The following is a 27,837-nucleotide window of genomic DNA, read 5'->3' on the forward strand; positions in this document are numbered from 1 at the left end:
ATTATTTAGTAAATCGAAGGCGAAAAGAGAGAAAGAAATTCAGGGTATGGAAGAAATACAAGAAGCCATGCTCGACTTGTCGATGGACGAAGATTATGACCAAGGAAATGGAAAAGAATCTGATTAAAATTTCCAACCGGACCCTGCACTTGATCTAACAATTCATACCTTTATTTGTAGCGACAGATTACATTACGAATAGTAGTGATGAACTTTTTCTTTTATTTATTTTTTTTATTTTTCTCTTTTTCTCTCAGCCGGCTTTGGTATCCCTCCACGGCACTCATCGACCTTCTCGCAACCGCGGTCGTAAGGATTGGACGGAAGAGGCAAACAGTGCTCGCCCTTGCAATACGCCCTGCCCCCTTTTCTCATGCCGCCGTATCCGATCATCCCTGCGTCGACGACCGCATTGTTTGTCGCGAACGAGCACACCAACAGGCCGACGATCCAAAGAGCCACCAAAGCCTTAATCGACATTCCTCTGGAACTAGTAAAGTTAAATTATGTTAAAATGCGAAAGAGAGAAAATGGGAAAGTCATATATTTCGATGTGTCAAGATGAAGATTATACCTGCCTATTTATAGGCTTTACGAGATAAATGTATATGGTTACATATATTAATCAAGGCATGTACAGTCAAGAGATAACTATGCAATGAATGTTCTCAATTTACTTTATAATACTTACATTTTACACCAAAAAAAGAAATATCATAATTGTCTCTAGCATAGGATAAGATCTCTAATATTAAGAATCTCTAATATCTCTAACTTCTCCACTCAAACTCAAGGTGACTTCATATAAGTCAACTGAAGTTTGAATCAATGTCCGCGGCACTTGTTTCTCCAGTGATGCCGCGTGGCACCAGTATTAGATGGGGTCTTCCAGATCTGGCTCATCTAAGGATAGCTAGTTTAGTGGTGGTGTCGACTTTTCGAAATGACGCGTGAAAAGTTGAAAATCGGAGGGGAACAACAAGCGGCCTATGCGGTGGGCTTGCGAAATAGTAACTGAGCCACGCAGTCTGTACGGCTAGCATCGTAACATCAAGGGGCCAGATCTGGCTTGTCTGAGGGTAACGAGTCTAGTGGCCGTGTTGGCTTCTCGAAACGATGCGCGAAAAGTTGAAAATTTGAGGGGAACAACAAGCGGCTGATGCGGCGGGCTTGCGAAATAGTAACTAAGTGACGAGGCATGTACGGCTGTCATTGTAACATCAAGCGGTCTGTATGGCTGGCTTGGAAAATAGTTATTGGGCTGTGCGACTAGCATAAAAAAGAAAGCCACCTTGATGCGGCCAAAGTGATTAGCGTCGAAACACGACTATTATGAAAATGACTCGATTAAATGTTTCCTCATATGAGACTTGTGGGCACAAGTGAACACTGTCGAGTGTGCACTGGGTGATGCACTTAGGTTTTCACAGGAACGAAGGCTCTGATACCAAGTTAAATATCTTAAAATGCGAAAGAGAGAAAAAGGAAAAGTCATATATATTTTATGTGTCACAATGAAAAGTACATCTGCCTATTTATAGGCTTTACAAAACAACTATATAAGGTAATATATATCAATCAAGATATGCACAATTAAGGGAGAAATACGTGCAATCTTGAGATATATATATATATATATATAGATAATCAATAGTAATATCGTAATTGGCTTTAACAATGGATCATATTCTATAAAAAATCTTAAGAATCTCTACTATCTCTGACTAAGTAACAACAACACCGAAAGAAATCAAAGTGGAAACAGCACAAACGAAATATCAACGAGCTTTACCCGCATGCGCATGGCCGAGTTAGTGGGCGCTTTCCTTCCCTCCTCAGAGATTCTGGGTTCGAATCCCCGCTCGGTTCCGTAATTTAAGTGGGGGCCCTGGCGGTGGGTTGTTAAGCTAGTCTCCCCCGAGGTATAGGCGCCCTGATTACCCGTGCGGGCTCGTCCCCGGGGAATGGTGGCGGATCTTCGGTTACCAAAAAAAAAAAATATCAACGAGCTTTTTGTTTTGCAATGGTCGGATTTTGGAAACGTGCGTTGATGGTACTTATAGTGAGAAAATAATTGAAATTACATAAACCCAAAATAGGAGAGACTAACCAACCTCTTGAGCCATTGACGCGTCACGCTCGCGCGCGTGAAGTCCAAATGTAAAAATCACGGCTGGGTTTGGGGTGGCAAACCTCGAATGTCCGTAATAAAATAAATGTTTAATATCACGAAAAAATCCAAACTAATATATCTGTGATAAATTTATTTTAAATTAATTTTTTGATCACAAAAAACCCAAAACTGGTACATCTATGACAATTTTACCCTTCGTTAGTTGCCGTTAAATTTAACAGTCAAATTTCTGAGTTTGATGACATGTAACTGTTGATGGGTATACCGATTTAGAATTTTACAAATATACCAGTTTGTGATTTTCGTGGTATTAATTCAATTTAATGGAGGATAAATATGTCACAAGTGTACCAGTTTGGAGTTTTTGGTGGTCAAAAAAATTAGTTTATGGTAAATTTGTCACATATGTACTAGTTTGGGATTTTTGGTGGTCAAAAATTTAATTGGGATAAATTTATCACAGATGTATCAGTTTAGGATTTTTCGTGATATTAACCCTAAAATAAAAAGAACCAGACGGATTGGATACGATTAATAGCAATAGTTTTCTATTTTAAGGGAAAACCCCGGTGAAATCGTATTCTCCTTTATAATTTTCTATTAAGATGGGCCACCCTCCCTCTCTCTCTCTCTCTCTCTCTCTCTCTCTCTCTCTCTCGACAGCTGAAAAGGAAAATGCTATTGAAGCTCCGTTAATCGCCTCCCCCCCTCCTCCTCTCTCGATCGATCGATCTCAAAAAGCAAGAAACGCAAGCGAAAGTAGGACAGGGCAGAAGAGGCCAAAGGTGGCGAAGTTGAATGCGTTCCCACGTACATGACCCACCAAGGTTTTTTGGTCCGATTCATAGGTTGTTCGTTTTTGGGTTCTCGTTGGATTTGCGTTTGGATTCTCGTATTTCCTCAAGTTTTGATTTCTTTTTTTCTTCGAAGAGTTTGACTTGGATCCCTTCTTATCCTGTTCAGAGTCGGCGTTGTAACTACGTTTGAGAGCGAATTTATTGTCCCGGTCCATGTTGAATAAGATTCCGAACTTTGGCACAAATGCAATAAGTTTGAGATTATTTTTGGTTATTTTCCCGTCCCACTTCTCGCAACAGTGTCCGTAATGGTTGGACGGTAGAGGCAAATGTTGTGCGCCCTTGCAATATGCCCTGCCCCCTTTCCTAATCCACGGCAGGTGATGATCCTTGCGTCGATGACCACATCGTTCGTCGAGAATGAGCATATATCACTACAGAAATAATGCAAAGAGCCAACGCCTTATTTAACATCACAATTGCTGATTTGGTGTGTGTTCTAGCTCTCCGACAAGTTAATTTTATACTCATGAGTGTCGTTTTTGGGCCGTTATTTTGAGTTGGCATAGTTGGTTTAAAGTTTCAATTTCAGTTCCATTGTCCTTGCCTGCCATTGAGAAAGGAAAAACTGATATTAACTAGAGTTAATACCACGAAAAATCACAAATTAGTATATCTCTAATAAATTTACCTCGAATTATTATTTTGACCACAAAAAATCCAAACAAGTACACATATGACAAATTTACTCCAAACGAATTTTTTGACCACCAAAAACCATAAACTGGTACACTTGTAATAAATTTACCTTGAATTTACCGCGGAGTTTACATGTCGAGAGTCGAGAGCCTTTGTTGATGCATGACACAGCTCAGACTTGCTTCTGCATAGTTCATATTCGATCTTTCGAAAGGTCATCTCAGTCTTTGTGTGAATCTTCTTCTTGGTTTCATGGCATTATTATGTTTGGCTAAACAAAAGCCCTGTTTTTGTGAAGTCAATTCAAATAGATGCTAAAAAACTAATTAGAGATTTGTCATTCCTCTAACTATAATGAATCAAAACACGTGTTTAGAGATTTGAATAGGGGTGTGCATGGGAACTGGACCAGCCGGTTCTTAACGGTTCCTTGTTCTAAATTTTTGGCATTAGGAGTAATCAGTTCGGTTTTCGGCTCTAGGTGCGGAACCTAACCTACTTGGATCAACTAGACCGATATGCTTTTTTTTTGTTTAAAGAGTGAAGAAAATAAAATTGCCAAAACCCTAGATTGAATCGGGATCGGTTCTGATCCCCGATTCCAAGAACCTGGGAATCGGACCGGCCAGTTTCCGGTTCTACAGTTGAATCGGCCCAGTCCGGTAACTGATCACCCAACATTTGAGAGTTCAAGACCATATGCAAGGCCCAGGCCAAGGATTGTCTATCAGGAACGGCATGAGATGAACGGCTACGATCTCTTCTTCTCGGCCATAAAAGCCATTGCTTGCTAGGGTTTATGAATGTCCATATCTTCTTCTTCTCGTTCCTCCCTCTCTCTCTTTCTCTGTTCTGTCATTTTGCCCATCTTTCTCAGGTTTTTTTGGCTTCTTTTCAAACACACCGATTGCTTTGCTCTGACCCATCTGAGATCCGTGAGGGCTACATTGTACCGAGATGAGGGATTCGCACCAGTGCCCTCCATCTTGAATCTGCCAAAGCGGCTGTAGCCAGATCCAAACGCCTCAGAGAAGTTTACTGGCCGTTTGTCGTTAATCCTCCGTCGACAATTCTGCTTACCGAACTTCTCACATTCCTTTCAACTTCCTGATGTTTCAACGTCAATGTTCAATCTTTTTCTGTTAAAGAAGCCCTTTTTTTTTGTTTGTGTGATCAGAGAAGGGAGAGAAGAGGAAAAGGGCATAGGATTTAGCCCTTTTTAGAGGCCCTTCTCTTACATCGAAGTTGCATTCTTGCTCGGGTCACCTTCCAAGCAAAGCTGCTTCAAATTTCCCAGCAGTTTCGTGTCTATCGGTGGCTATATTATTTCGAAATCCATCTTCTTCTTCTTCTTTTTTACATTCTTTTCGATTTTGCCGAGGCTGACCCGATTCCCTTGAAACGCACTAACTTTTTAGCGGTTGCAATTATGAATGGAACTCTTTTTTCTAAAGTGATGGACAAAAACAAGAATCTCAACTATCTATATCAGTGAAATTCATGCGAGGAATAGTTTAATTTACTCGACAAGTTTCCGCTATTTTGGGAACTAAATTACTGAAATCATATGAAAGGTTAAAGAACAAGTCCCAAGAGTTTTTCAATGCTGGGTTATTGGAAATTGCCAAGATTAGGAATTTCGGAAGCTCATAAAGCCGTAAAAGAGAAAATGAAATTCGGGGTGTAAAAGAAGTACTTACTAGCAATTGTGATCGGTTCCCGGCCCTACGATTTCTGGGCGGTTCAATGAAATCGGGCGGTTTGAAATCGGTCGAGTTTAAAGGAGAGAATGCTTCTATGATTTCTGGGCGGTTCAATGAAATTGGGCAGTTTGAAATCGGTCGAGTTTAAAGGAGAGAATGCCTCGAATGATAAATAAGGCCAAGATAACATACAAATGATATAAAACTCACGAGAAACATTGGAACCAACAAAAGACAAAGGTCAACCTCGGGGTTCACTCCGGCCCACTTTCATTCGGAATGAAGTGGAAAACATAGGGAAATTATCAAATAAGGACCCAAAGTGGGTGTCTTTTTTCAAAAGAGGACCTCAAGTGGACAAGGTATCAATTAAGGATCCAAAGTGCCAAACTAGTATCAAATAAGGACCTGAGCTCGCCGGCTGGCCAAATGTTCTCCGGCCGGCGACCTACGACATTTTCGCATCGGAATAGGGGCAATTTTGTCCAATTTTTTTTCTTTTCTTTTCTTCTTTCCCGGTCCGCGTCCGCGAAGCGGCGACGGCGTAGCCGAGGCCGGCGAGAGCTCGAGCTCGCCGGCCATCTGGGCGAGCTCGAGCTCGCCGGCCATGGCGAGCTGCCGGCGAGCTTCGCCCAGATCTGGGCGAGCTCGAGCTCGCCGGCCATGGCGAGCTCCGCCCAGATTTGGGCGAGCTCAAGGAGGCCGGCCTCGCCCGGATCGCGTAGTCGAGGGCCTTGGTGGGGCCGTCGCCGGAGGCGATGGTGTTGCGTGCGAGCTTGAGGAGGAAGGGCCCTGAGATCCGGTTGTCGAGGGGCCCGGACGGCGTGGCGGTCGGCGTGAGCTCGGGGACTCCCGAGGGGCTTCCATGGGGAGAACTTGGAGCGGGAAGGGGAGGGGGAGGGTGCCATGGCCGGCGAGCTCGAGCTCGCTGAGACCGGCGGGAGCTCGAGCTCGCCGGCCATCTGGGTGAGCTCGGCCGGTGAGCTCTGCCCAGATCTGGGCGAGCTCCGCCCTCGCCGGCCTGCACAGCCATGGCGAGGGCCGGCATGAGCTTGAGCTCGCCCAGATCTGGGCAGAGCTCGCCGGCTGAGTTTGCCTAGATGGCCGGCGAGCTCGAGCCCTCGCCCTCCGCAGGCGAGGGTCGCCCTCGCCCGCCCAGCCCAGTCGAGGGCGACCCTCGCCGGCGTCGGGCGAGGGCAGCCTCCGTCTGAGGCCGGCGACCTCCACCGGCCCCGGCTATGGTCGGTGGAGGGAAGAGAAAAAAAAAGAAAAAGAAAAAAAAACAGAGGTGAAATGTACTGTTCCGGTTGCCGGAACAGTAATTGTGCTCGCCGGTCGGCGAGATTTGACCGGCCGACGAATCCATACCCTTACCTGAGACAAATTGAGTACTTCAGGCCCCTATTTGAGACTGATTGGGCACTTTAGGTCCTTATTTGACACCATGTTCACTTTGGGTCCTCTTTTGAGAAAAGGACCCCACTTGGGTCCTTAATTGGAATTTTCCCGAAAACATACGAACAAACGCAGTGTCTGCGTTAGCAAACAAACGATTTCATCGCTAATGAATATTCCATCATTTACTTGCTTCGGTTGGTGATGGTTGGTCGCTATGAAGTCTAGGGAGAGAGAGAGGGAGAGGGAGGAAACGATGGAAGAAGAGGTAGGGGAATTAAAGAAGAGGTTTTTGTTTTTCATTTTTATTTTAAAAAAACAATCAATCGAGTTCCCTCTTGAAACCAAGAACTGGATTGCCCGAACTTCTGTTCCACTTTTAGGAACTGGGAATCGGACAAATACTCTTGGGAACTGGACCCAACCGGGTGGTTTGGTCCAATTCGAGTGGTTCGGTTCGATTCGGTCAATCTGTCTTGCTCACCCCTACCTAGTAGTCATACTAGACTGGTCATTAGATTAAGGCTTTGTTTATTTCGCGAAAAATGTGATATTCCTGAAAAACGTTTTCTATGAAGTCATTTTCCTAGAAAATGACAATATTTGGTGTTTGGCTAAGGCATAAAAATAAATTGCAAAATATTTTTGTTATTCGGTATGGAAAATCTAATTTGATTTCTGTAAAAAGACATATATTATTCAAGTGCTAGTGGCTTACACATGGATAGCCAACAAACTCGGCACGAACAACAAGGTCTCAAGCTTGAATCCCTGACTCTCGGGCACGAGCACGAGCACTAGTCTTGGACCCACTAAAACTGAGCTTGAGAACTCGGTAGTGCCTGTGCCTGGCTCCTAAGTGCCCTGGCTCCAATCTATGAAGGCTGGGCCTCGATCTCAGGCGACTGGGCCTTGGTAGGACCTAGGCTCGGGATCCCAGCGCTTGGGATCGAGACCTCAGCTCTCGGGTCTAGGTCGATCGATGCTGAGATTGTAACTTTGGTACTAGTGCTCATGTCTGGGTCCATAGAGGCTAGGCCTCGAACCAACGCCCATGATTTGGTCCCTTGGATTTGGTCCCCTGCGCCCGGACTTAGGTCCATTAAGGTCGGGCCCGGGACCTTGGCACCCATGCTTGAGTCCATCGAGGCCAAGCCCCAGTCCCTGGCGCTTGGGCTCGGGCTTGGCATTGATGGATCGACGTGGGCCCTGCCTTAATGGACTTAGGCTCAGAAGTTAGGGACTTGGGCATGGGCGCTAGGTTAGGGGCCTAGCCTCGATGAACTTGGGCACATGCATTGAGGACTGGGGCTCGACCTCGATATTACAGGGTTTGGCGTCCCAAACATAGGTACTGGTGTTTTAGGCCAGGTCTTAATAGACCCGAGCGCAATGGTTGGTAGGGGTGAGTGGTTCCAAGTTCCTTACAAGTTCCACATGGAGACTGAAACCTACCCTCGGGTACAGGTTTCCAATTTCTTGGAATCTAGAACCTATCTATCGGAACTTGGAACTTGGAACCAGGTTCCAGGGTCTAACAGGTTCTTTTTTTTTAATTGCATTTTTAGTTAAACAAAACACAAATGAAAGTAACAATATTGAACAAGCTTGTCATTCATCAAAGAGAATACAAACGACTATTTTTTCTGGCATTATAGTTCAAATAAATATAACTAAAATGAATAGTCGTTGCGTGAATTGATACTAAGAGTGAGTAGTTCCATGTTCCGTGTAGATTCTACCCATGATAATAGGTTCCTCATTTTTTAGAACTTGAAACCTACAATATCACAGGTTCGAGGGTTGGTTCCAGAGTCCACTTAGGTTCCACCTATATTATTAATTGAACAATTGCAGTGAACCATCACTTTTAATAACCACCACTTACTGCTATGATTCACTAACCACAACTTATATTTAGACACACGAAAAATATGAAACATTAATAAGTCATAAAACGAAAGCTCATACTAGTGGTTCAAGATCATACACTCATCATCTAATGCCATGAACCACCATAGGATCACGAGAAGACAGGTTCATATTCCATGTTTCACTTACCTAGAACCGAGAACCTACTCGTCGAAACAGGTTTCTCAATTTTTGGAACCTAGAACTTACCCTGCATACCTTGAAACCTGGAACCTACAGGTTCCCATTGGTTAGGTTCTTATGTTCCAGGATAGAACCTGGAACCATGCTCACCTCTAGTGGCTGGTGTCTCGGGCATGGCGGTTGGGTCTCGGGCGCGGCCTCAATGGACTCGGGCTCAAGCTCTGGGGACCCAGCTCCACTGCCAAAGGCCACGAAACGAGCATTGGGTTCCTGTGCCCAAGCGCATAATTTCTTGTCTAAGCGTAATCATATTTTTAAAAATGATTTCAAGCTTTGGTAGGATAACCTATTTTGTTGATTAGAAAAATATTTTTCGTTGCGATCCAAACATTGCAATATGATGAAAATGTTTGTCCAAAAAATGTTTTATGTGAAACAAACACAGTTTAAGATTATGACTGGGAAAAGGAAAATAATCTGATTAAAATTTCCAATCAGATCCTGCCACTTGATCAAATTTACAATTTCTATCCTCTTATTGTGGCAATATATTACATTATGCATAGCAACACATGATCTGATGGATATATATGTACAATAACATGACTCACTCTTCCTAACTTTATCTCCTTCCTCTCTCCCTTATTCGAGGTGGGGACTGATGTCGTTGCTGAGAAGATCGACTCCGTTCTCGTGTCAAGAACTCCAAATGGAGCCCTTAGCAAAAGAAGTCGATCCCGTCGGCGTAGAGGTCGGCCCTCTATGTTTCAAGGGTCCGAGATTGGCTTCTTGAAATGGAGCGGGTCGACCCGCCGGCACAAAGGTTCGAATTATAGACAAAGGGCGTCGACTCCTTTTGCTTAGGATTCCAGTTGAAGTTCTTGAAACAACAAAGGTCCACCCTCCTGCAACACGATCGAGCTCCACTTCTGATCGAGAGTTCGGAGGAGATCTTGAAAAGTAAGGAGTAGAAGACTAATCTCGCTACGTAAAGAGATTGTCCACAAAAATCTCCCTATAAACAATCATATAAATGGAGAGAAACTTCAATCATCTAGAGAAGCAAGCCTTAACTGATGCTGCGACTCAAACTAGAGATGCAAGCTGGTGTCGTGGCCATCGAAAACAGCGGTTAAATTCCCAGTCATTCTCGACCTAGTCTTCCTCACGAAATCCTCGCGACAAAAACAATCCTTTACTCTAGAGGCCTCGAATCCGATGAGATGTTTCGTAATCTGACTATCCTGAGATTTGGTCGTGCCAAAAGCTTCCGAAACCCCTTTAGTAGTTCGCTTGTAGGAGCTGAACCACTTGTTCTGCAAGTAGCTATTTTTCCTCCAAGGAGGCACTAGCAAGTCCCTCTTCTTCAGGGACTGCCTTATTGCCGTGCTCATTATCCTCACCACTTGCTTCAAGTCCTCGAGCCGGCCTATGAATATCGGAGGAAATAATTTGAGCAATGAAGTGATGCGATCGGTCGGGCGAGCAATTTCAAATTCTCCTGCTAGGGAGACCTCGATGATGTAGCGGGTATCGTTTACATTGACGTCTATGTACTGGTAATCTCCGGCAGGTAATCGCCCAGTCTTCTCCCATCTAGATTTGCAGAGACCTGGTGTATATAGAAGTAGGACTTAGGCACAAATCGAACTTCACAGTTCTAGCTTTCTATTGATCAATGCAATCGTTCATAACACATCCTATAATTTCTCTCAAGATCATGTCCCTTGGCAAGATTAATTTGTTTTAATTTCTCACAAATCTCCCAAGCAAAATTATTCAAACAATGGAGTTGATCAAATCAAAATACATGAAATCAAAATCAGTTAGTTGATGAAATATACTAACCGGCGTCGAAGCCCCTCTCGCGAAGACGAGCCATTAACCGTCGCTTAAAATCATGCGACGACATATTCACACGATCCCTCCCGATGAACTCGCAAGCGAGCTCAACTTCAGCTCCAATCTTCGCCTTCACTTCGTCGCCATTGTAATCCCTCGCAAAAATCTCCTCCAACGTCTCCCTCGTCGATGAATCATCGGAATCGGACAAACAATCATCGAAATTATTGCCCTCGTACTCTTCCTTGCTCAACTTCTCATCATCATTATCCTCTTCGGCTTTGACCCTTCCTTCTCTCTCCATGAACGACGTCACCAGATCAGAGAGCTCGGCAAAGCTCTCCGACGACGGCGAATGCTCGCTTCCGCTGCTCTCGCAGAGCCGAGCCGCTTCGTCAAAGGCCGCGGCTACCCTCTTGAACTTGATGGGCAATACCTTGGCCATACTTTTCGACTGAAAATGAGATTGGCTTTGTTTTCGATATCGCCTAACTTTTTCTTTTGCTCTTTTCGAGAGAGAGTTATTAAGAGTGAAAAGGATGGAGTGAGATTCATAATCGCAGGTGTTATATAGAGATTAGAGTGTGAGGCGGCTTTTGGTAGATTTGGAAGGTCGTGATTTCTTTTTTCTTTTTTTTTTTGGGATGGAGAAGAAAAGACAAAGTAAATAGAGTTCTATGCATGAGGAATGGAAGAGATGTATGTAGTCGTGATTGTGGTGAGATTCGGATGTATCTACTCATGTTCGCGTCCACGTACATTCGTGGGTTGGTTTGTCGAGAATGAACCGGGTCGAGTTGCGGCAAATTATCATGTGCCTTTATTTTAATTATGTAGCTCAAATCAATAAAAAAAAGTTGACTGTGTAGGTCCTCCCTCCAATTATGATGCGGAGTATCGAATTCTACTGAAGATAATTCCGATCTCGTCAATCTACTGGAGTGAAGGGAGATGTTTCGCCATGACATGATCCAGCGTATCCAATGAGGAAAAGACGTTCGAGATGGAGTTTCTAAAAGTGGAAGAATAAAGCCTAATTCGATAGGGTCAAGACGGAGGGTTGTTTCTTAATTTAGTCGATTTCCCAGTTTAAACAGGTTTCCTGATTTGGGAAGGTTCCTTAATTTGATATTTCCTAGTTCATATGGCTTAGTCCGTCTATAAGTAGAGGGTGCATCCTCAATTGTAAGAATTCACAATTGAATTTGATGATATATGAGAATTCTTCTCAAGTGAATGATTCCTTCAGTTCTATATCTATGTTAGAAAGTCTCAATCCTTTGGCGGTGAACTTAATAATATTTATCCTTGGCCGTGGAACATTTTTTTATGTCTTGGTGGTGAACTCTTATATCCCATTTGTTCCCTCAAACACACAAAACACTTTCATTTATCCCATCAAACACGTTCAGCAACTTCGTATAAACTCACCACGTATCAAGTTGGTATCAAAGTTTCTAGATTGAACAATTTTTGAGTGAATGCTTCCATTCTCTGTCGCATACTTCCATTCTAGAAAAAAGTATAAGTATGAAGTGGAGCAAGTCCTCGACCTCCTAGAGAATCAAGCGAGACATGGATAGCCGCGGATACCTTCGGTGTATTGTCCACCGCATATTGATTTACTGCCTTCCAAGCTCTAGTGATGAATCCAATGATATTGGGAGTGACTCAAGCGATTCGAATTATCCAATTAAAAGAAGAAAAGGGAAGCACCAGGAGAATGACCGTGAAATTAGAATGGAAGCACATGAATTTAAGGGTAGCCTCAATCCAGATGACTTTGTTGATTTGTTGTATGCTATTAAACAAGTATTTGACTTAAAGTCATACTCGAATGAAAATAAAAGCAAGGTTGTGTTTCTTAAATTTAAGAAGTATGCTTCACTTTGATGGGAAATCCTAACAAACTATAGAGTCAATAAAAAAAAAAAGGCAGGGTCAAGTCTTGGAAAAAAATTAAGGAAGCTTATGAAGAAGAGGTATTTGCCTGACAACTATGAGCTTGACTTGTTTCTAAAGCCGAACTCTCTCAATTTACATGGCATGGGCATCGAGGAGAATATTAGGGAGCTCAAACAACCCCTTATGAGGTGTGATGTACTAGAAATGCAAGAGAATACCATTAATTGCCTCCTCTGAGGATTGAACAAGTATATCACCGATAGCTTCAATCATATTGGTCTTTTGAAGACGTTAGCTAGGAAGCTATGAAAGTGGGGCAATGATAGTAGGGTGGCGAGAGGTTTCAGCTAGGCCTTCAATCATAAGAACATCCTTATTAATGGGTGCTTCTTCTAGCAAGGCTGAGATTATTTCAACAGAAGAGACGTCGACTAAGTTCGTTAAAGAGCTCAAAAAAAAAAAAATCAAATGTTGGAGGTAAAAAGTGCTTTAGGTATAGGCATTTGCAAGTTGATTGTCCTAATCGAAGGGTTATGACTCACAAGAAATTGAGTAAATTGATTTGGAATTTCAAGAGGCTAAGTAAGGAGCAGACCAAGTTGAGTTTGGAGCTGAGGAGCAAGATGAGATCGCGGGACAAGCTGATGAAGATGAGTTGCTGGTCATCTGGAAGGCTTTAGGCACCATAGTTGCCCCAAAGATGCAAGAGCGAAGGAAGAACATCTTTCAAATCCATTGTACAATTAATAGGAACATGTGTAAGTTGAATCCACTACAAAAAAACAAGAGTTTTCCAACGAAATTTCCAACGAAAAATTCGTCAAAATTCGTTGGAAAACGAATTTCCAACGAATTTTGCGACGAAAAAAAATTCGTTGGTAATTAGTCGTCGCAAAATTTTCCGACAAAAAATTTAAATTTTCGTTGGTAATTTCCAACGAAATTCTTTCGTTGGAAAAATTCGTTGGAAATATTCGTGGGAAAAATTCGTTGGAAAATTCGTTGGAAAATTCGTTGGTAATTTCCAACGAAAATAGTGACGAAAAAAAATTTCAATTTTCGTTGGTAATTTCCGACGAAAATTAATTCGTGGCAAATTTCGTCGCTAAATATCGTTGGAAAAATTCGTTGCAAAATATTCGTTGCAAAAATCGTCGGAAATCCGCTAAATTTTCCGACAAAAAAATACAATTCTCGTTGGTAATTTCCGACGAAAAACAACTTCGTTGGAAATCCCGAATTTTTCGGAAAACAATTTTTTTTTTTTACTTTCCAACGAAAAAAAGATTCGTTGGAAATCGCGAATTTTTGCGAAAAGTAATTTTCGGTGATAATTTCCAACGAAAAAAAAAATTCGTTGGAAATCCCGCATTTTTCCGACAAAAAAATTTCGTTGGTAATTTCCGACGAAAAAAAATTCGTTCGAAATCCCTCATATTTCGGCCAAGAAATTACAATTTTCGTTTTTAATTTCCAACGAAAAAAAAACTTCGTTGGAAAACCCGAATTTTTCCGACAAAAAAAATTTTCGTTGGTAATTTCCGACGAAAAAAAAAATCGTTGGAAATCTCCAATTTTTCCGACAAACGAATTTTCGTTGGTAATTTCCGACAAAAATAAAATTCGTTGGAAATCCCGAATATTTCCCACAATAAATTACAATTTTCGTTGTTAATTTCCGACGAAAAAAAAATTCGTTGGAAATGTGGGATTTTTCCGACAAAAATTTTTCGTTGTTAATTTCCAACGAAAAAAAAATTCGTTGGAAATTTCGAATATTTCCCACACAAAATTACAATTTTCGTTTTGAATTTCCAACGAAAAACAAATTCGTTGGAAATTGCGAACTTTTCCGACAAACAATTTTCGTTGGTAATTTCCGACGAAAAAAAAATTCGTTGGAAATCGGGAATTTTTCTCAAAAACAATTTTCGTGTTAATTTCCAACGAAAAAAAAATTCGTTGGAAATCTCGAATTTTTCCGACAAACGAATTTTCGTTGGTAATTTCCGACAAAAATAAAATTCGTTGGAAATCGCTAATATTTCCCACACGAAATTACAATTTTCGTTTTGAATTTCCAACGAAAAAAAAATTCGTTGGAAATTGCGAACTTTTCCGACAAACAATTTTCGTTGGTAATTTCCGACGAAAAAAAAATTCGTTGGAAATCGGGAATTTTTCTCACAAACAATTTTCGTGTTAATTTCCAACGAAAAAAAAATTCGTTGGAAATCTCGAATTTTTCCGACAAACGAATTTTCGTTGGTAATTTCCGACAAAAATAAAATTCGTTGGAAATCCCGAATATTTCCCACAATAAATTACAATTTTCGTTGTTAATTTCCGACGAAAAAAAAATTCGTTGGAAATGTGGGATTTTTCCGACAAAAATTTTTCGTTGTTAATTTCCAACGAAAAAAAAATTCGTTGGAAATTTCGAATATTTCCCACACGAAATTACAATTTTCGTTTTTAATTTCCAACGAAAAAAAAATTCATTGGAAATTGCGAACTTTTCCGACAAATAATTTTCGTTGGTAATTTCCGACGAAAAAAAAATTCGTTGGAAATCGGGAATTTTTCTCACAAACAATTTTCGTGTTAATTTCCAACGAAAAAAAAATTCGTTGGAAATCTCGAATTTTTCCGACAAACGAATTTTCGTTGGTAATTTCCGACAAAAATAAAATTCGTTGGAAATCCCGAATATTTCCCACAATAAATTACAATTTTCGTTGTTAATTTCCGACGAAAAAAAAATTCGTTGGAAATGTGGGATTTTTCCGACAAAAATTTTTCGTTGTTAATTTCCAACGAAAAAAAAATTCGTTGGAAATTTCGAATATTTCCCACACGAAATTACAATTTTCGTTTTTAATTTCCAACGAAAAAAAAATTCGTTGGAAATTGCGAACTTTTCCGACAAATAATTTTCGTTGGTAATTTCCGACGAAAAAAAAATTCGTTGGAAATCGGGAATTTTTCTCACAAACAATTTTCGTGTTAATTTCCAACGAAAAAAAAATTCGTTGGAAATCTCGAATTTTTCCGACAAACGAATTTTCGTTGGTAATTTCCGACAAAAATAAAATTCGTTGGAAATCCCGAATATTTCCCACAATAAATTACAATTTTCGTTGTTAATTTCCGACGAAAAAAAAAATTCGTTGGAAATGTGGGATTTTTCCGACAAAAATTTTTCCTTGTTAATTTCCAACGAAAAAAAAATTCGTTGGAAATCGCAATTTTTTCCGACAAAAAATTGCAAGTTTCGTTGGTAATTTCCGACGAAAATTTAATTCGTTGGAAAAATAATATATAAATTGTTTTTTTTTCCAACGAAAAATAATATATAAATTCATCCTTATTCGTTGCAAAAAAATCGTGGAAAATCCGCGAAATTTTCATCCAAAAAGTTAAAATTTTCGTTGGTAATTTCCAACGAAAACAACATTTGTGGGAAAATACGTTGCAAATTTTGACGCTAATTATTCGATGCAAAAATCGTTGGAAATTCGATTTTTTTCCATCAAAAAAATTCAATTTTCGTTGGTAATTTGCAACGAAAGCTATTCGTGACAAAATTCGTCGCTAAGTTCGCGACGAATTTTATTTAGCGATAATTTCGATTTTAAATCTAATTATTATCAATATTAATTTTTTTTTGGTAAGAAAGCAATAGTAATTTCTACAATGCATAAGTTGCAAAGTCTCATATGATGATATTCGATTTTCAATCTCATAATACGAAGAGGCAGCTAAGCACTAATGAACATAAGGTAATACATTCAAAACATTGAAAGAACGCGGGACAACCATAAAAACGTTGGCAGTTTTGGTACTCGAGAATGAACTAGGAAGGACTGACAATAAAATCATCAGCATCATCATCATCACCATCACCATTCGCCGCATCATTTTGTGGCTCAGCATTATGCCCATCATCAATTGGATTAATATGAGGTAGAGGAGGAACCTCATTGCGATCGATGTCGAGATGTCGCATGACAATTTGCAGTTGTTGTTGCATCACCCTTATTTGTTCGTCCTTCTGTCCAAGTAAATACTTCGTTTCTTCGTCCTTCTGTACAAGCAACTGCTTCAGTTGGCTCAATTCTTGGGTTATCTGCTCCTCACGTTGTGTCCTCCTTGAAACAGCTGCATTGGAGGACGAAGTTGCACCAACCTTCGATTTGTACATCCTTGACAAGGATCCCATCCCAAATATTTTTCCTCCTTTCATCCCACCCGCTGCCTCCACCCATAATGCCATACTGTCAACCGATGGCTCAGACACAGCACGACCATCACCACCATCACCACCACCATCACCACCATCACCACCACCACCACCACCACCACCATCACCACCATCACCACCAGCAATGCTCATTAAAAGTTCATCATATTTTTCCTATATTAACATTATAGATGGAAATAAAATAAATTCATATATATTACCATAAATATTAAAACATTCATGATTTTCATTCTAGTTTCCTATAAGTCCGAACTATAACCTTACATACCTTAGTAGCTTTTGCTCGAGCGCCAGTCCATGTCTTATCTTTTTTTTGGAATGTGCGTTCAAATGTAGCTGTAAAAGTGGGTTCCGTCCCCAATTCATCTGCCTACAAAATATAAACATAAATGACTAATCATTACATTAAATGCACTGACATGTATAAACAGACTTACCATTCTTCTTTTATGCTCCCCGATCCTGATAGAGCCCCCAGCATATGTGGCAGACGCAGACCCGTCACTAGAACTAGAAGCTCGATTCTTCTTGTTCTGTTCACACCTTAGCTTATACTTCTCAGTTTCCCAAGTTCTTGTAATTTCCGTCCAATTGTCAGTTGTAAAAAAGGTCGGCTTTTCATTTTTTCTCTTTGCTCTATTTATCACATATCGCATGTGATCACCGATTTTCTTCTTGAAAATTCTTTTAACCTCATCCTCTTCCATTTCATCCCACGTGAACTTACGCTACAATTAATAGAAAAACAACTGAAAATTATCCACTAGGGTCACATGTCACATATCCATTACAATGTACCAGACAATTCGTGACAAAATTCATTATTGACCATCAATATGCTACACCGAACTTAGTTTGTGAAGGAAGACAACACTAACCTTAAACTCATTCCACCACAAAGTCTTTAGTTCTCGGGGAGCGCTGCTAAAAGTAATAAAGCTGGCCCATCCAAGTTATTGACTATTTTATTCGGTTCCCTCACAACATGCGTAGAATCCGTGAATCTGAAAACATGTTATAACAATACGGACAATGAGACAATGAAGCATATGGATAATTCGCAACACGAACAATTTTATTTACATCGATAATTTATATATACGTAAAAAAATGAAGTACTTACGAATCTCCACATGGGCATATAATGAATCGGGTATCTTCTTCATCATTCGAGTGTTGCGCTGAAGAAGAAAGTGGAACCGAAGGAGATCGAATCGGAGATGGAACTGAAGTAAATTCAGTTCGCATGTCCCGAGGTTCTACCCTAATATGTTGTTGAGGGTCGAAGGATGGGCCAATGTGTTCGTGTTGTCCATGAACATGTTGTGGTTGAGGGTTACATAAATGGGCGGGGAAGAGGGTCGGGCGGGGACGAGGACGAGCAGCGGAAGGGCTAATGTTCTTTGCGAACCCGAACCACGCAGGAGACCTCCACGTTTAAACTGACAAGTAGGAAGGTTAGACAAATATATTTAAAAATATGAACATATATTAGGGACTGAAAATGACATTAGCCATTTTGCTTACCATTTTGTTTAATAGAGCAATAAATAAACTCGACAAAATGAAACAAACCGACTATCGCCTCTGATAAATAGCAATCTTTGGTCCACGTTGAAACAACCTATTAAAATTTGGACCACATCAGATTCCACGAAAAATAAAATGAAGCATATTAAATGTGCAGAACGAATTACAACAAGTATCAACTCTGATGCCACATTTATGCAAATTTATGCCCCAAATATGTTATTTCGCACAATTCTAGTACAGACCTAAAAAAAAAAAAGATCACAAATTACGTTCAATAAGTAAATTTGCCACAAATGCAACACATTAATTTGTTCCCTCTATAAGCATCGTTTTACCAAATTTTATATGTTAACACAAAAATCATTAAAAAAACGACAACCGTGTCGAAATCATAGCCGCGAGTCCCCCCTCCGGCGAGGTCGCCCGACACCACCCTCCGGCGACCCCCCCCTCCGGCGAGCTGGCCGGCGACCCCCCCCCCTCCGGCGAGCTCACCGGCGACCGGCCCCCGCACGGCCGGCGACCCCCCCTCCGGCGAGCCGGGTCGGCGACCCTCCCCACGGCCAAGCGGCCGCGACCCATCCCCACCACCAGGTCGGCGGCGAGCCCCCTCACGGTCGGCTCGCCGGCTACCCCCACGGCCAGCCGGGCGGCGAACCCCCCCTCACGGTCGGCTCGCCGGCGACCCCCCCCACCCACGGCCCGGTCGCCCGCGACCCCCCCCACACGGCCAGCTCGCCGCGACCCCCACCCACGGCCACTTGCCCGCAAGCCCCCCCCACACGGCCGGCTCGCCGGCGACAACCCCCTCCGGCCCCCTCGGCTACGACCCACGGCCTCCGGCCATCTAGGCGGCCACCCCCCACCAGCCAACTCCGCCGCGAGCCCCTCCCCCGGCCAAGTCCGCCGCGACACCCGCCACCCCCTCACGGCCGCGTCACCATTTTATTCACACAATATATAGTTTAGAGTTACCTACCAGGCTGGGCGAAGTCGACGGCGACGTGGACGACGAAGGCGGCGACGGCGAGGAGGACGGCGACGAGGACGGCTCTTAGGAGATTCGTGGCGATATTGTTCTTGCAACAAAATGGAGTGTCGGCGAAAATAGACTAAGTGCAAAATTTCCAACGAATTTCAAATTCGTGGGAAATTTCCAACGAATGTGAAATTCGTGGGAAATTTCCAACGAATTTGAAATTCGTGGGAAATTTCCCACTAATTTGAATTTCGTGGGAAATTTTGGTGGGAAATTTCCAACGAATTTGAATTTCGTTGGAAATTTCCCACCAAAATTTCCCACGAAATTCAAATTAGTGGGAAATTTCCTAAAATTGGTGGAAAATTTCCAACGAATTTGTAATTCGTTGGAAATTCGTACGATTTAAAATATTTCGATGTAATTCAAGGCAAATTTCCAACGATTTTTAATTCGTTGGAAATGTCCCACGAAATTTCCAACGAAATTGAAGTTAGTGGGAAATTTCCGAAAATTTGAAATTCGTGAGAAAATTGCTGGAAAATTTCCCACGAATTTCAATTTTGTGGGAAATTTCCAACGACTTTGGACGTCGTTGGAAATTTCCTACGGTTTCTCCCACAAATTTCATATTTGTGGCAAAATATTTGCTTATATATTTTTTTGCGGGAAAATTATTTTGAGATTTCCAACGAATTTATAGTTCGTTGGAAATTTTTCCAACAAAATGGAAATTGGTTGGAAATCTTTCCAACAAAATGCAAATTCGTTGGAAATGTTTCCAACGAATTGGGATGTCGTTGGAAACTTTTCCAACGAAAATATAATTCGTTGGAAATTATTCCAACCAATTTCGATTTCGTTGGAAACGGTTCCAACGACATCCCAATTCGTTGGAAATTTTTCCAATGAAATACAAAGTCGTTGGCAATTTTTCCAACGAAATACTATGTCGTTGGAAAAAGTTTCCAACGAAATCCAAATTCGTTGGAAATGTTTCCAACGAATTTGGATTTCGTTGGAAACTTTTTCCAACGAAATGCAATGTCGTTGGAAATGTTTCCAACGAATTTGGATTTCGTTGGAAATGGTTTCCAACGAATTTGGATTTCGTTGGAAATGGTTTCCAACGAATACAAATTCGTTGGAAAAATTTCCAACGACATTGCATTTCGTTGGAAAAATTTCCAACGAATTTGGATTTCGTTGGAAATTTTTTCCAACGAATGAAAATTCGTTGGAAATGTTTCCAACGAAATGTAAATTCGTTGGAAATGTTTCCAACGAAATGTAAATTCGTTGGAAATGTTTCCAACGAAATGTAAATTCGTTGGAAATTTTTCCAACGAAATGATAATTCGTTGGAAATTTTTCCAACGAAATGCTAATTCGTTGCAAAATTCTAATATTTTTCCCTACTATTTTAATTCTGTGGCGAATTAGTCATGATTCTAATTATAACAACAACGACGACAACAACAATAACAAAAATTTATGAGAAAAAAAAAACATGTCGCAATAATAATAATAATTGCACATAAATAGTGAAAAGTATCAAAAATCATATTCTTCATCTTCATCTTCATCTTCATCTGCAGCTTCGTCTTCGTCTTCATCTTCGTCTTCATCTACTTCATGCGCATCATCTTCATCATCTGTCTCATAATCAAGTTCTATACCAACTTCAAAATTTGATTCGCGAATTTCAGTTGGATCCACATCGATCATCGCTCCACATGGATCTCGTAAAGTTGGAATGGTATATTCATCAGTTTCAATCGTGTGACAAACTTTCTCTTGTTGATATGCTTTGTGTCCTTCCAGTGTTCCTCGATTTTTTTCCGTGCTTTGGTTTTACATACAGCCCACCAATCGGCTTTGTCACGTTTCAAACTAGGATATGATGCATAATATACTTGAATTGCTTGTTGTGCTAAGACAAATGGTTCATATTTCATATATCTTTTCTTGTGATTTACTTCAACCAAATTAAACTTCGTATGCACATTCATTCCTTTGACGGGGTCGAACCATATGCACTTAAATAACACAACCCGCAAAATTAATGGTCCATGGTACTCTATCTCTACGATTTCATCCAACAACCCATAAAAATCATCTTTCGAACTGCCACCATTGGATGACTGAACACACACACCACTATTCATTGTGGCTTTTCCCATTCCATATGTTCGAGTGTGAAAATTGTACCCGTTTATGAAATATGCTGGCCAAGTTCGTACTCTGGACTTTGGACCCCACGCCAGATGATATAGCAATCCTTGCTCCGTCGCATGATCATGATTACTGTGAATCTAAGGTCACATACGTAATGTCAATAATATATATTTTAATATATGATGTATAAAAAATTCGAATAACTTGCATTTCTTCAACATACAACTTACATATGTTGTGAACCATGTTGCAAATTGTTCCTGGCACAAACGGTCGAACTCATTCGGTGGTAGTCCAAACATTGAATTTTGGAAAATCCTATTAACAAATACCATTTATATATTAGCAAATCTTTGACACACAATACATATACTTACAAATGTACACTTACTTGAAGTATGGCTCAACTTCACGGACAGCTCAAGTAAAATATATGTATGGGCTGCCCGCTTTTCTTCACTGTAAGTGCCGAAACTTACTTGCGCCGCTTGGTCGACCCAAATAATTGAAAATAGAGAATGATTTGCAATTGGGATCAATGGGGCCCTCATCATTTCTTCCTGCTCTCCGCCTCTTGCACTGCACGTGCGGCTCAAAATAGTATGATGCAAATGTTGTCACTTCTTCCACAATATATGCATTACAAATTGAAGCTTCGACACATGCCTTATTCTTCACTTTTTTCTTCAAATGATATAAGAACCTAGTTGCAATACAAAAAAAATTATCGGAACATAATATATAATGAAGTACTTTAAAATTTATTTAACAAAAAACTTACCTCTCAAATGGATACATCCATCGAAATTGGACGGGACCTGCAACTTTGGCCTCATAAGGCAAGTGAACTAAGAGATGCTCCATTGAATCAAAGAACGATGGAGGAAATATCATTTCTAAGTTGCAAAGAATAATTGGAATATCTCTCTCTAGTTTCTCCATATGTGATGCTTTCAACGCTGTTGAGCAAATATCGTGCAGGAAATTACTTAACTCTGTAATGGCGCCCCAAACAAAGTTTGGTAAAAGTTCCTTGAAGGCTATTGGAATTAGTCTTTCCATAAATACGTGACAATCATGACTCTTCAGACCTATCAACTTGCATTCATTCAAATCAACGCATCTCCCTAGATTCGAAGCATATCCATCGGGAAATCGCACCGATTTCAACCATTGACAAACGACCCATCTCTCTGCTCCTTGTCCAATGTATAAAGCTGCTTTTGGTTTTGGTCCCCTGCTTGCTTGCATCCACATCTAGTGTTGGCCGATCGCAAATATCCCTCATATCTTTTCTTGCGTTCAAGTTGTCTTTTGTTTTTCCGTGACATCCATCACAGTATTTATGACATTATCGAAAACGTTCTTCTCTATGTGCATGACGTCAAGATTATGATGAATAAGATGGGCCTTCCAATATGGTAGATCCCAAAATATACTGCGCTTAGTCCATTTATGTGTACTTCCGTACCCAATAGTTGTGCCGTGAGGGTTTTCAACAACCGTTGGAAACTCCTGCACTCGCTCCCAAATTTGATCACCGGTCAACCTCAATGGTGGATGTGTTCTTTCGATCCTATTCTTGATAAACTCTTTTTTATTCCTTCTGAATGTATGCTTTAGCGGCAAAAATTGCCTATGACAGTCAAAATAGCTGGCCTTCTTACCGTGCTTTAATCTGAATGACTTCGATATCTCCATACATATCGGACATCCTAAGATCCCAGCTGTACTCCATCCAGATAACATTCCATAAGTTTGGAAAGTCATTTATCGTCCAAAGAAGAGCAGCCTTCATTACAAATGTTTGATCGGTAGAAACGTCATACGTAGGGACACCTTCATCCCATAGCCGTTGTAACTCTTCAATCGATGGTTGCATATAAACATCTATCAACTTTTTCGGATTTTGCGGGCCAGTCACGATCAATGTCAAAAACATATAAGGTGTCTTCATGCACATACCGGGTGGAAGATTGTACGGAGTTAAGATAACTGGCCAACATGAATAACTTTTTCCTGATTTCCCAAATGGGGCAAAACCATCGACACATGTAACCTAACCCGATGTTTCGAGGCTCTATCGCAAACTCGGGATATGTTCTATCAAATTGTTTCCATGCCTCTCGCATCGAAGGATGACACATTAGATCCTCTTCTGTTTCATGATTTGCATGCCAAGTCATGTGTTCAGATAGCTTGAGACGCATAAAGCCTTTGCAACCTAGGGATTAAGGGCAAGTAGAACATTTGTTTACATGGTCTACGCTTGATTACGACCTTGCCGCCTGTTAATCTTGTACCTAGGTTGGCTGCAGAATTTGCAAGATTCTGCATTTTCATCATCTCTCCAATATAACATACAACCCATACTACATACATCAATCCTTACAACTGGAAGACCTAAATTTTCCACTAGCTTTTTCATATCGTAAAAGTCACTTGGCATGATGTTATCACGAGGCATTGTTTCCCGCATTACTTCAACAAAAGAGTTGAAGCAATCCACGAACACATTATGCTCTCGCCTTGATATTTATGTCTTGCTTTGTCATTGATACTTTCGTGTGGTTGTCACAACCTGCCCATAAAGGTTCATCTGCTGTTTTCAACTCTTCCCATAACCGATTAGATTGAAAAGTTCCATCACATACATTCTCATCAAAACCTGTAACTCCTGCCTCTTCCAATTGTGATGCATGACTAGTTCCCACTTGTTCAAGTGGAGGAGTTAAACTAGTACTTGCATGATTCGATTCTGGAAAAAAATTATGGCCTGCTTCATCAAACACCATCCCCTGATATGGATTCAATTGGTCATAATAGCTACATTCTTCCCTAACAAACATTTGGTCGCTTCTTCGATATCCGCCATCAGATATAAATGGTTCACCGTGGTAAGTCCAATTATAATAGTTCGGAGTAAACCCAAATCTACAAAGATGTTCTCTAACTATGTCAATGTTTTGAAATTTTCCATTACTGCACTTTCTACATGGACACCTTAACTTATTTCCATCCATGAACTCATATTTATTACTAGTAAAGTCCAAAAATAGTTCCACCCCGATTCGAAACTCATCGGTCAATCCTTGACGTCCAGGTAGGTTCTTATTATACATCCAACCCCTGTCTCTTTGCATTGTGTCTGTATAAAAATAAAAAAATTCTCGTACAATATTAAAAATATCATATCTATTGTTTAATATTGTTAATTAAAACCATAAAATTCTAACAATTACAATTTTCTTTTTTACGAAATAATTACTTTCAACTTGAAAAAAATGAAAAAATTACCATGTCAAGAAAACTTACCAAGTATTTGACTGAAACTTTTGTAGTAGAAAGTGGTCTATTTAATGAGAATTGCAACGTTCACTTGGATTGCGAGACCTTCAAATAGACACGTACCTGAAATAAAAACAAATGACTTAAAATTAATTTTTTAATTATCTTTTATATTTTATCTTTTTTTTTCTTTTTCTTTTTTTTTTGTCCTTTCTTCTTGGCCGGTCGTCGGTCCGGCGACCGGCGAGCTCGCCTGGGCAAGTTCTGGGCGACATCGAGCTCGCCGGCGGCGAGGCTGGCCCTGGTCGGAACCGGCGAGGGCCGAGCTCGCCATGGCCGGCGAGCTCGCCCAGAACTCGCCCAGATCTGGGCGAGCTCGGCCCTCGCCAGTGCCGGCGAGGGCCAGCCAAGCCGCGGGCGAGCATTAGCTCGCCCAGATCTGGGCGAGCTCGAGCTCGCCGGCCATGGCGAGCTCGGCCCTCGCCAGTGCCGGCGAGGGCCAGCCAAGCCGCCGGCGAGCTCGAGGTCGCCCGGATCTCGCCGAGGTTTGGGCGAGCGGAGCTCGCCGGCCATGGCGAGCTCGGCCCTCGCCGGTCCGGCGATGGCCAGCCAAGCCGCCGGGCGAGCTCGAGCTCGCCCGGATCTCGCCGAGGTGCGGCGAGCCGGAGCTCGCCGGCCATGGCGAGCTCCGCCCTCGCCGCCGGCGAGCTCGCCCGGATCTCGCCCGGATCTGGGCGACCTCGAGCTCGCCGGCCATGGCGAGCTCGGCCCTCGCCGGTGCGGCGAGGCCAGCCAAGCCGCCCGCTAGCTCGGCCCTCGCCGGTGCCGGCGAGGGCCAGCCAAGCCGCCGGCGAGCTCGAGCTCGCCATGGCCGGCGAGGCCCAGATCTCGCCCACATCTGGGCGAGCTCGAGCTCGCCGGTGTCGGCGAGGGCCAGCCTTGCCGCTGGCCGGGGCCGAGCTCGCCATGGCCGGCGAGCTTGACCGGCGAGGCTAGCCCGCCTGTGCGTCGGCGAGGTTGACCGACGGCCATGGCCAGGCCACCGGACCTCGCCCCATGGCCGGCGATCGGCCAAACCCGGTGAGGAAAGGAAAAAAAATTTTTAATAACACCAACAAATACAAATCCAGCGAAGAATAATTTTGCGACGAACCGTTTTCGTCGCCAATTATTCATGAAATTAGCCACGACACTTACCGGCGAAAAAGCTTTACCGAGATTGATTTGCGCGTGCACCGATAAGTAATTCGAGAGAAATTAAAGAGAGAGACGGAGAGAGAACAGCGAGAGGATAAGAGGAATCAGTCGACAGAGAGAAATTAGGGGTCGGGACAGATATCAAATACATCATATTTCGTATTGCAAATTTGCCACGAACAAAATTCGTCGGAAATTTCCGACGAAAATTTTTTCGTCGAAAAAATTCGTTGGAAATTTGCGACGAAAAAAATTTCGTCGCAAAAATTCGTTGGAAATTTGCGACGAAAAAATTTTCGTTGGAAATTTTCAACGAAAAGTTCCACGAAAAATAAAATCGTCGGAAATTTCTGACGAAAATTTTTTCGTCGGAAAATTTCGTCGGAGATTTCCGACGAAAAATGTTCCGTCGGAAAATTTCGTCGGAAATTTCCGACGAAAAGTGCTCCGTCGGAAATTTCGTCGGAAATTTCCGACGAAATTTCCGACGAAGCAATTTTCGTCGGAAATTTCCGACGAATTTATTTTTCGTTGGAATTTTCGTTGCAAATTTCCAACGAAAAATTTTTTCGTCGGAAATTTTCGTCGGAAAAACCCGATTTTTTTGTAGTGTCTCACTAATAGTGGGAGCTGCACCAGTGTGACATCCACAACTTTGCTAGAGAAGTTGAATCTATCCACTCTAAGCATGCTTAATCGTACAAGGTTCAATGGGTTAGCAAGGGAAGAAATATCTAGGTAACCAAGCAAGCTCTTCTATTGTTTTCAATTAGTAAATGGTGTTGAGGTTAACAATGCAACCTAACGAGGTGAATATGCCAATTTAACAAATGGATGCATGCCATTTGTTCCAAGGAGAACTTGGCAAATTGATAGGAATGCTGTGTATAATGGCCATAGGAACACCTACTTGCTCCACAAAGAACAAAACACATTACCCTTGCACCTTTACATCCCTAATCCAAAAAAATCAACCCGGGGTGAGAGGCACAAGTAAGAAAATCCTTTTCTTAAGTGAAATATGGGTTGAGATAGCCATTCACAAACAAAAGCCTATTTTTACCTTAGTCATGATTGAGAGCCAAACAAGTGAGAAAGAGAGTACGTAAAATGCGCTCTTTAATGAGTGAGTTTGGGATTTATCCCGTGAATGTATAGGATTTATCCCATAATATATCATATTTCGAGAACTAACGAGGTCACCTATCGATGCAATTCGGAGGAAACCAAGAGTTACAAAGACAAGCCGATGAGCTAATTGCTAGAGGATAAGCAAGGAAAAATATGAGCCCTTATTCGGTTTCAGCCCTGCTCATGCCCAAATAAGATAGTTCTTTCAGAATGTGAATGAATAGTCAAGCCATCAATAATATAGCTATTAAGTATAGGAACTCCATATTTAAACTTGATGATTCCTATCATTCTAGCATATTTTCTAAGATTGATTTGAGGAGTGGGTATTATCAGATTAGGAACAACCGTCCAATAAGTCCTAAATCTATTATATGTCGGCCAATTCAGTCATAAACTTTTCAATTATGTCAACTTAATCCTAATTCTTTTGACATTTGCTGATTTTTTTTGGGTAAGAAAAGGGGCAGAGCCCGAAAATTACATTGTTACTCTCCAATCTGATCCCACAACAACAAAGGAAACAAACCTATTGGTGGACTATCTAATACATGATTATCAACCGCATTGTTGGGTTGACTAACCCAATTTGCTAGCCAATTTGCGCATGCATTTCCCTTCCTAAAAAGATGAAGAATCTTAACCTGTTGAAAATGTTTGAGCATACTTCCAATTTGAGAAATGAGCGGGTCACCAAAATGAAGCGATGAAGTTGATTTATAAAGCAGATAAATGGC

General features: G+C 41.5%; 1 protein-coding gene and 1 non-coding gene across 2 annotated transcripts; one reads left to right on the forward strand and one right to left on the reverse strand.

Moving 5' to 3' along the window:
* Positions 1-4,631: 4,631 nt before the first annotated feature.
* LOC115677978 (small nucleolar RNA snoR109) lies at positions 4,632-4,726 on the forward strand. Its single transcript, XR_004005342.1, has one exon. It is a non-coding gene; the product is annotated as a small nucleolar RNA snoR109 (small nucleolar RNA).
* Positions 4,727-9,264: 4,538 nt separating this feature from the next.
* Positions 9,265-11,172, reverse strand: LOC115665241 (uncharacterized). The gene is made up of 2 exons (XM_030587119.2): positions 10,632-11,172; positions 9,265-10,395 (listed from the first exon to the last, which is right to left on the reverse strand). The coding sequence occupies exons 1-2, from the start codon at positions 11,068-11,070 to the stop codon at positions 9,875-9,877; spliced, it is 960 nt and encodes a 319-aa protein (XP_030442979.1). The 5' UTR covers positions 11,071-11,172; the 3' UTR covers positions 9,265-9,874.
* Positions 11,173-27,837: the final 16,665 nt, after the last annotated feature.

The sequence above is a fragment of the Syzygium oleosum genome, unplaced genomic scaffold (assembly GCF_021117445.2).
Source record: "Syzygium oleosum isolate NSW1041296 unplaced genomic scaffold, Sole_v2.1 Sole_v2.29, whole genome shotgun sequence".
NCBI classification, from domain to species: domain Eukaryota; kingdom Viridiplantae; phylum Streptophyta; class Magnoliopsida; order Myrtales; family Myrtaceae; genus Syzygium; species Syzygium oleosum.

Bases quoted from the DNA above. Each gene is read 5' to 3' on its own strand.
- LOC115665241 (XM_030587119.2), bottom strand. From the start codon at position 11,070: ATGGCCAAGGTATTGCCCATCAAGTTCAAGAGGGTAGCCGCGGCCTTT. The intron at 10,396-10,631 runs GTTAGTATATTT...TATATACACCAG, and splicing joins CGAGAGGGGCTTCGACGCCG to GTCTCTGCAAATCTAGATGG.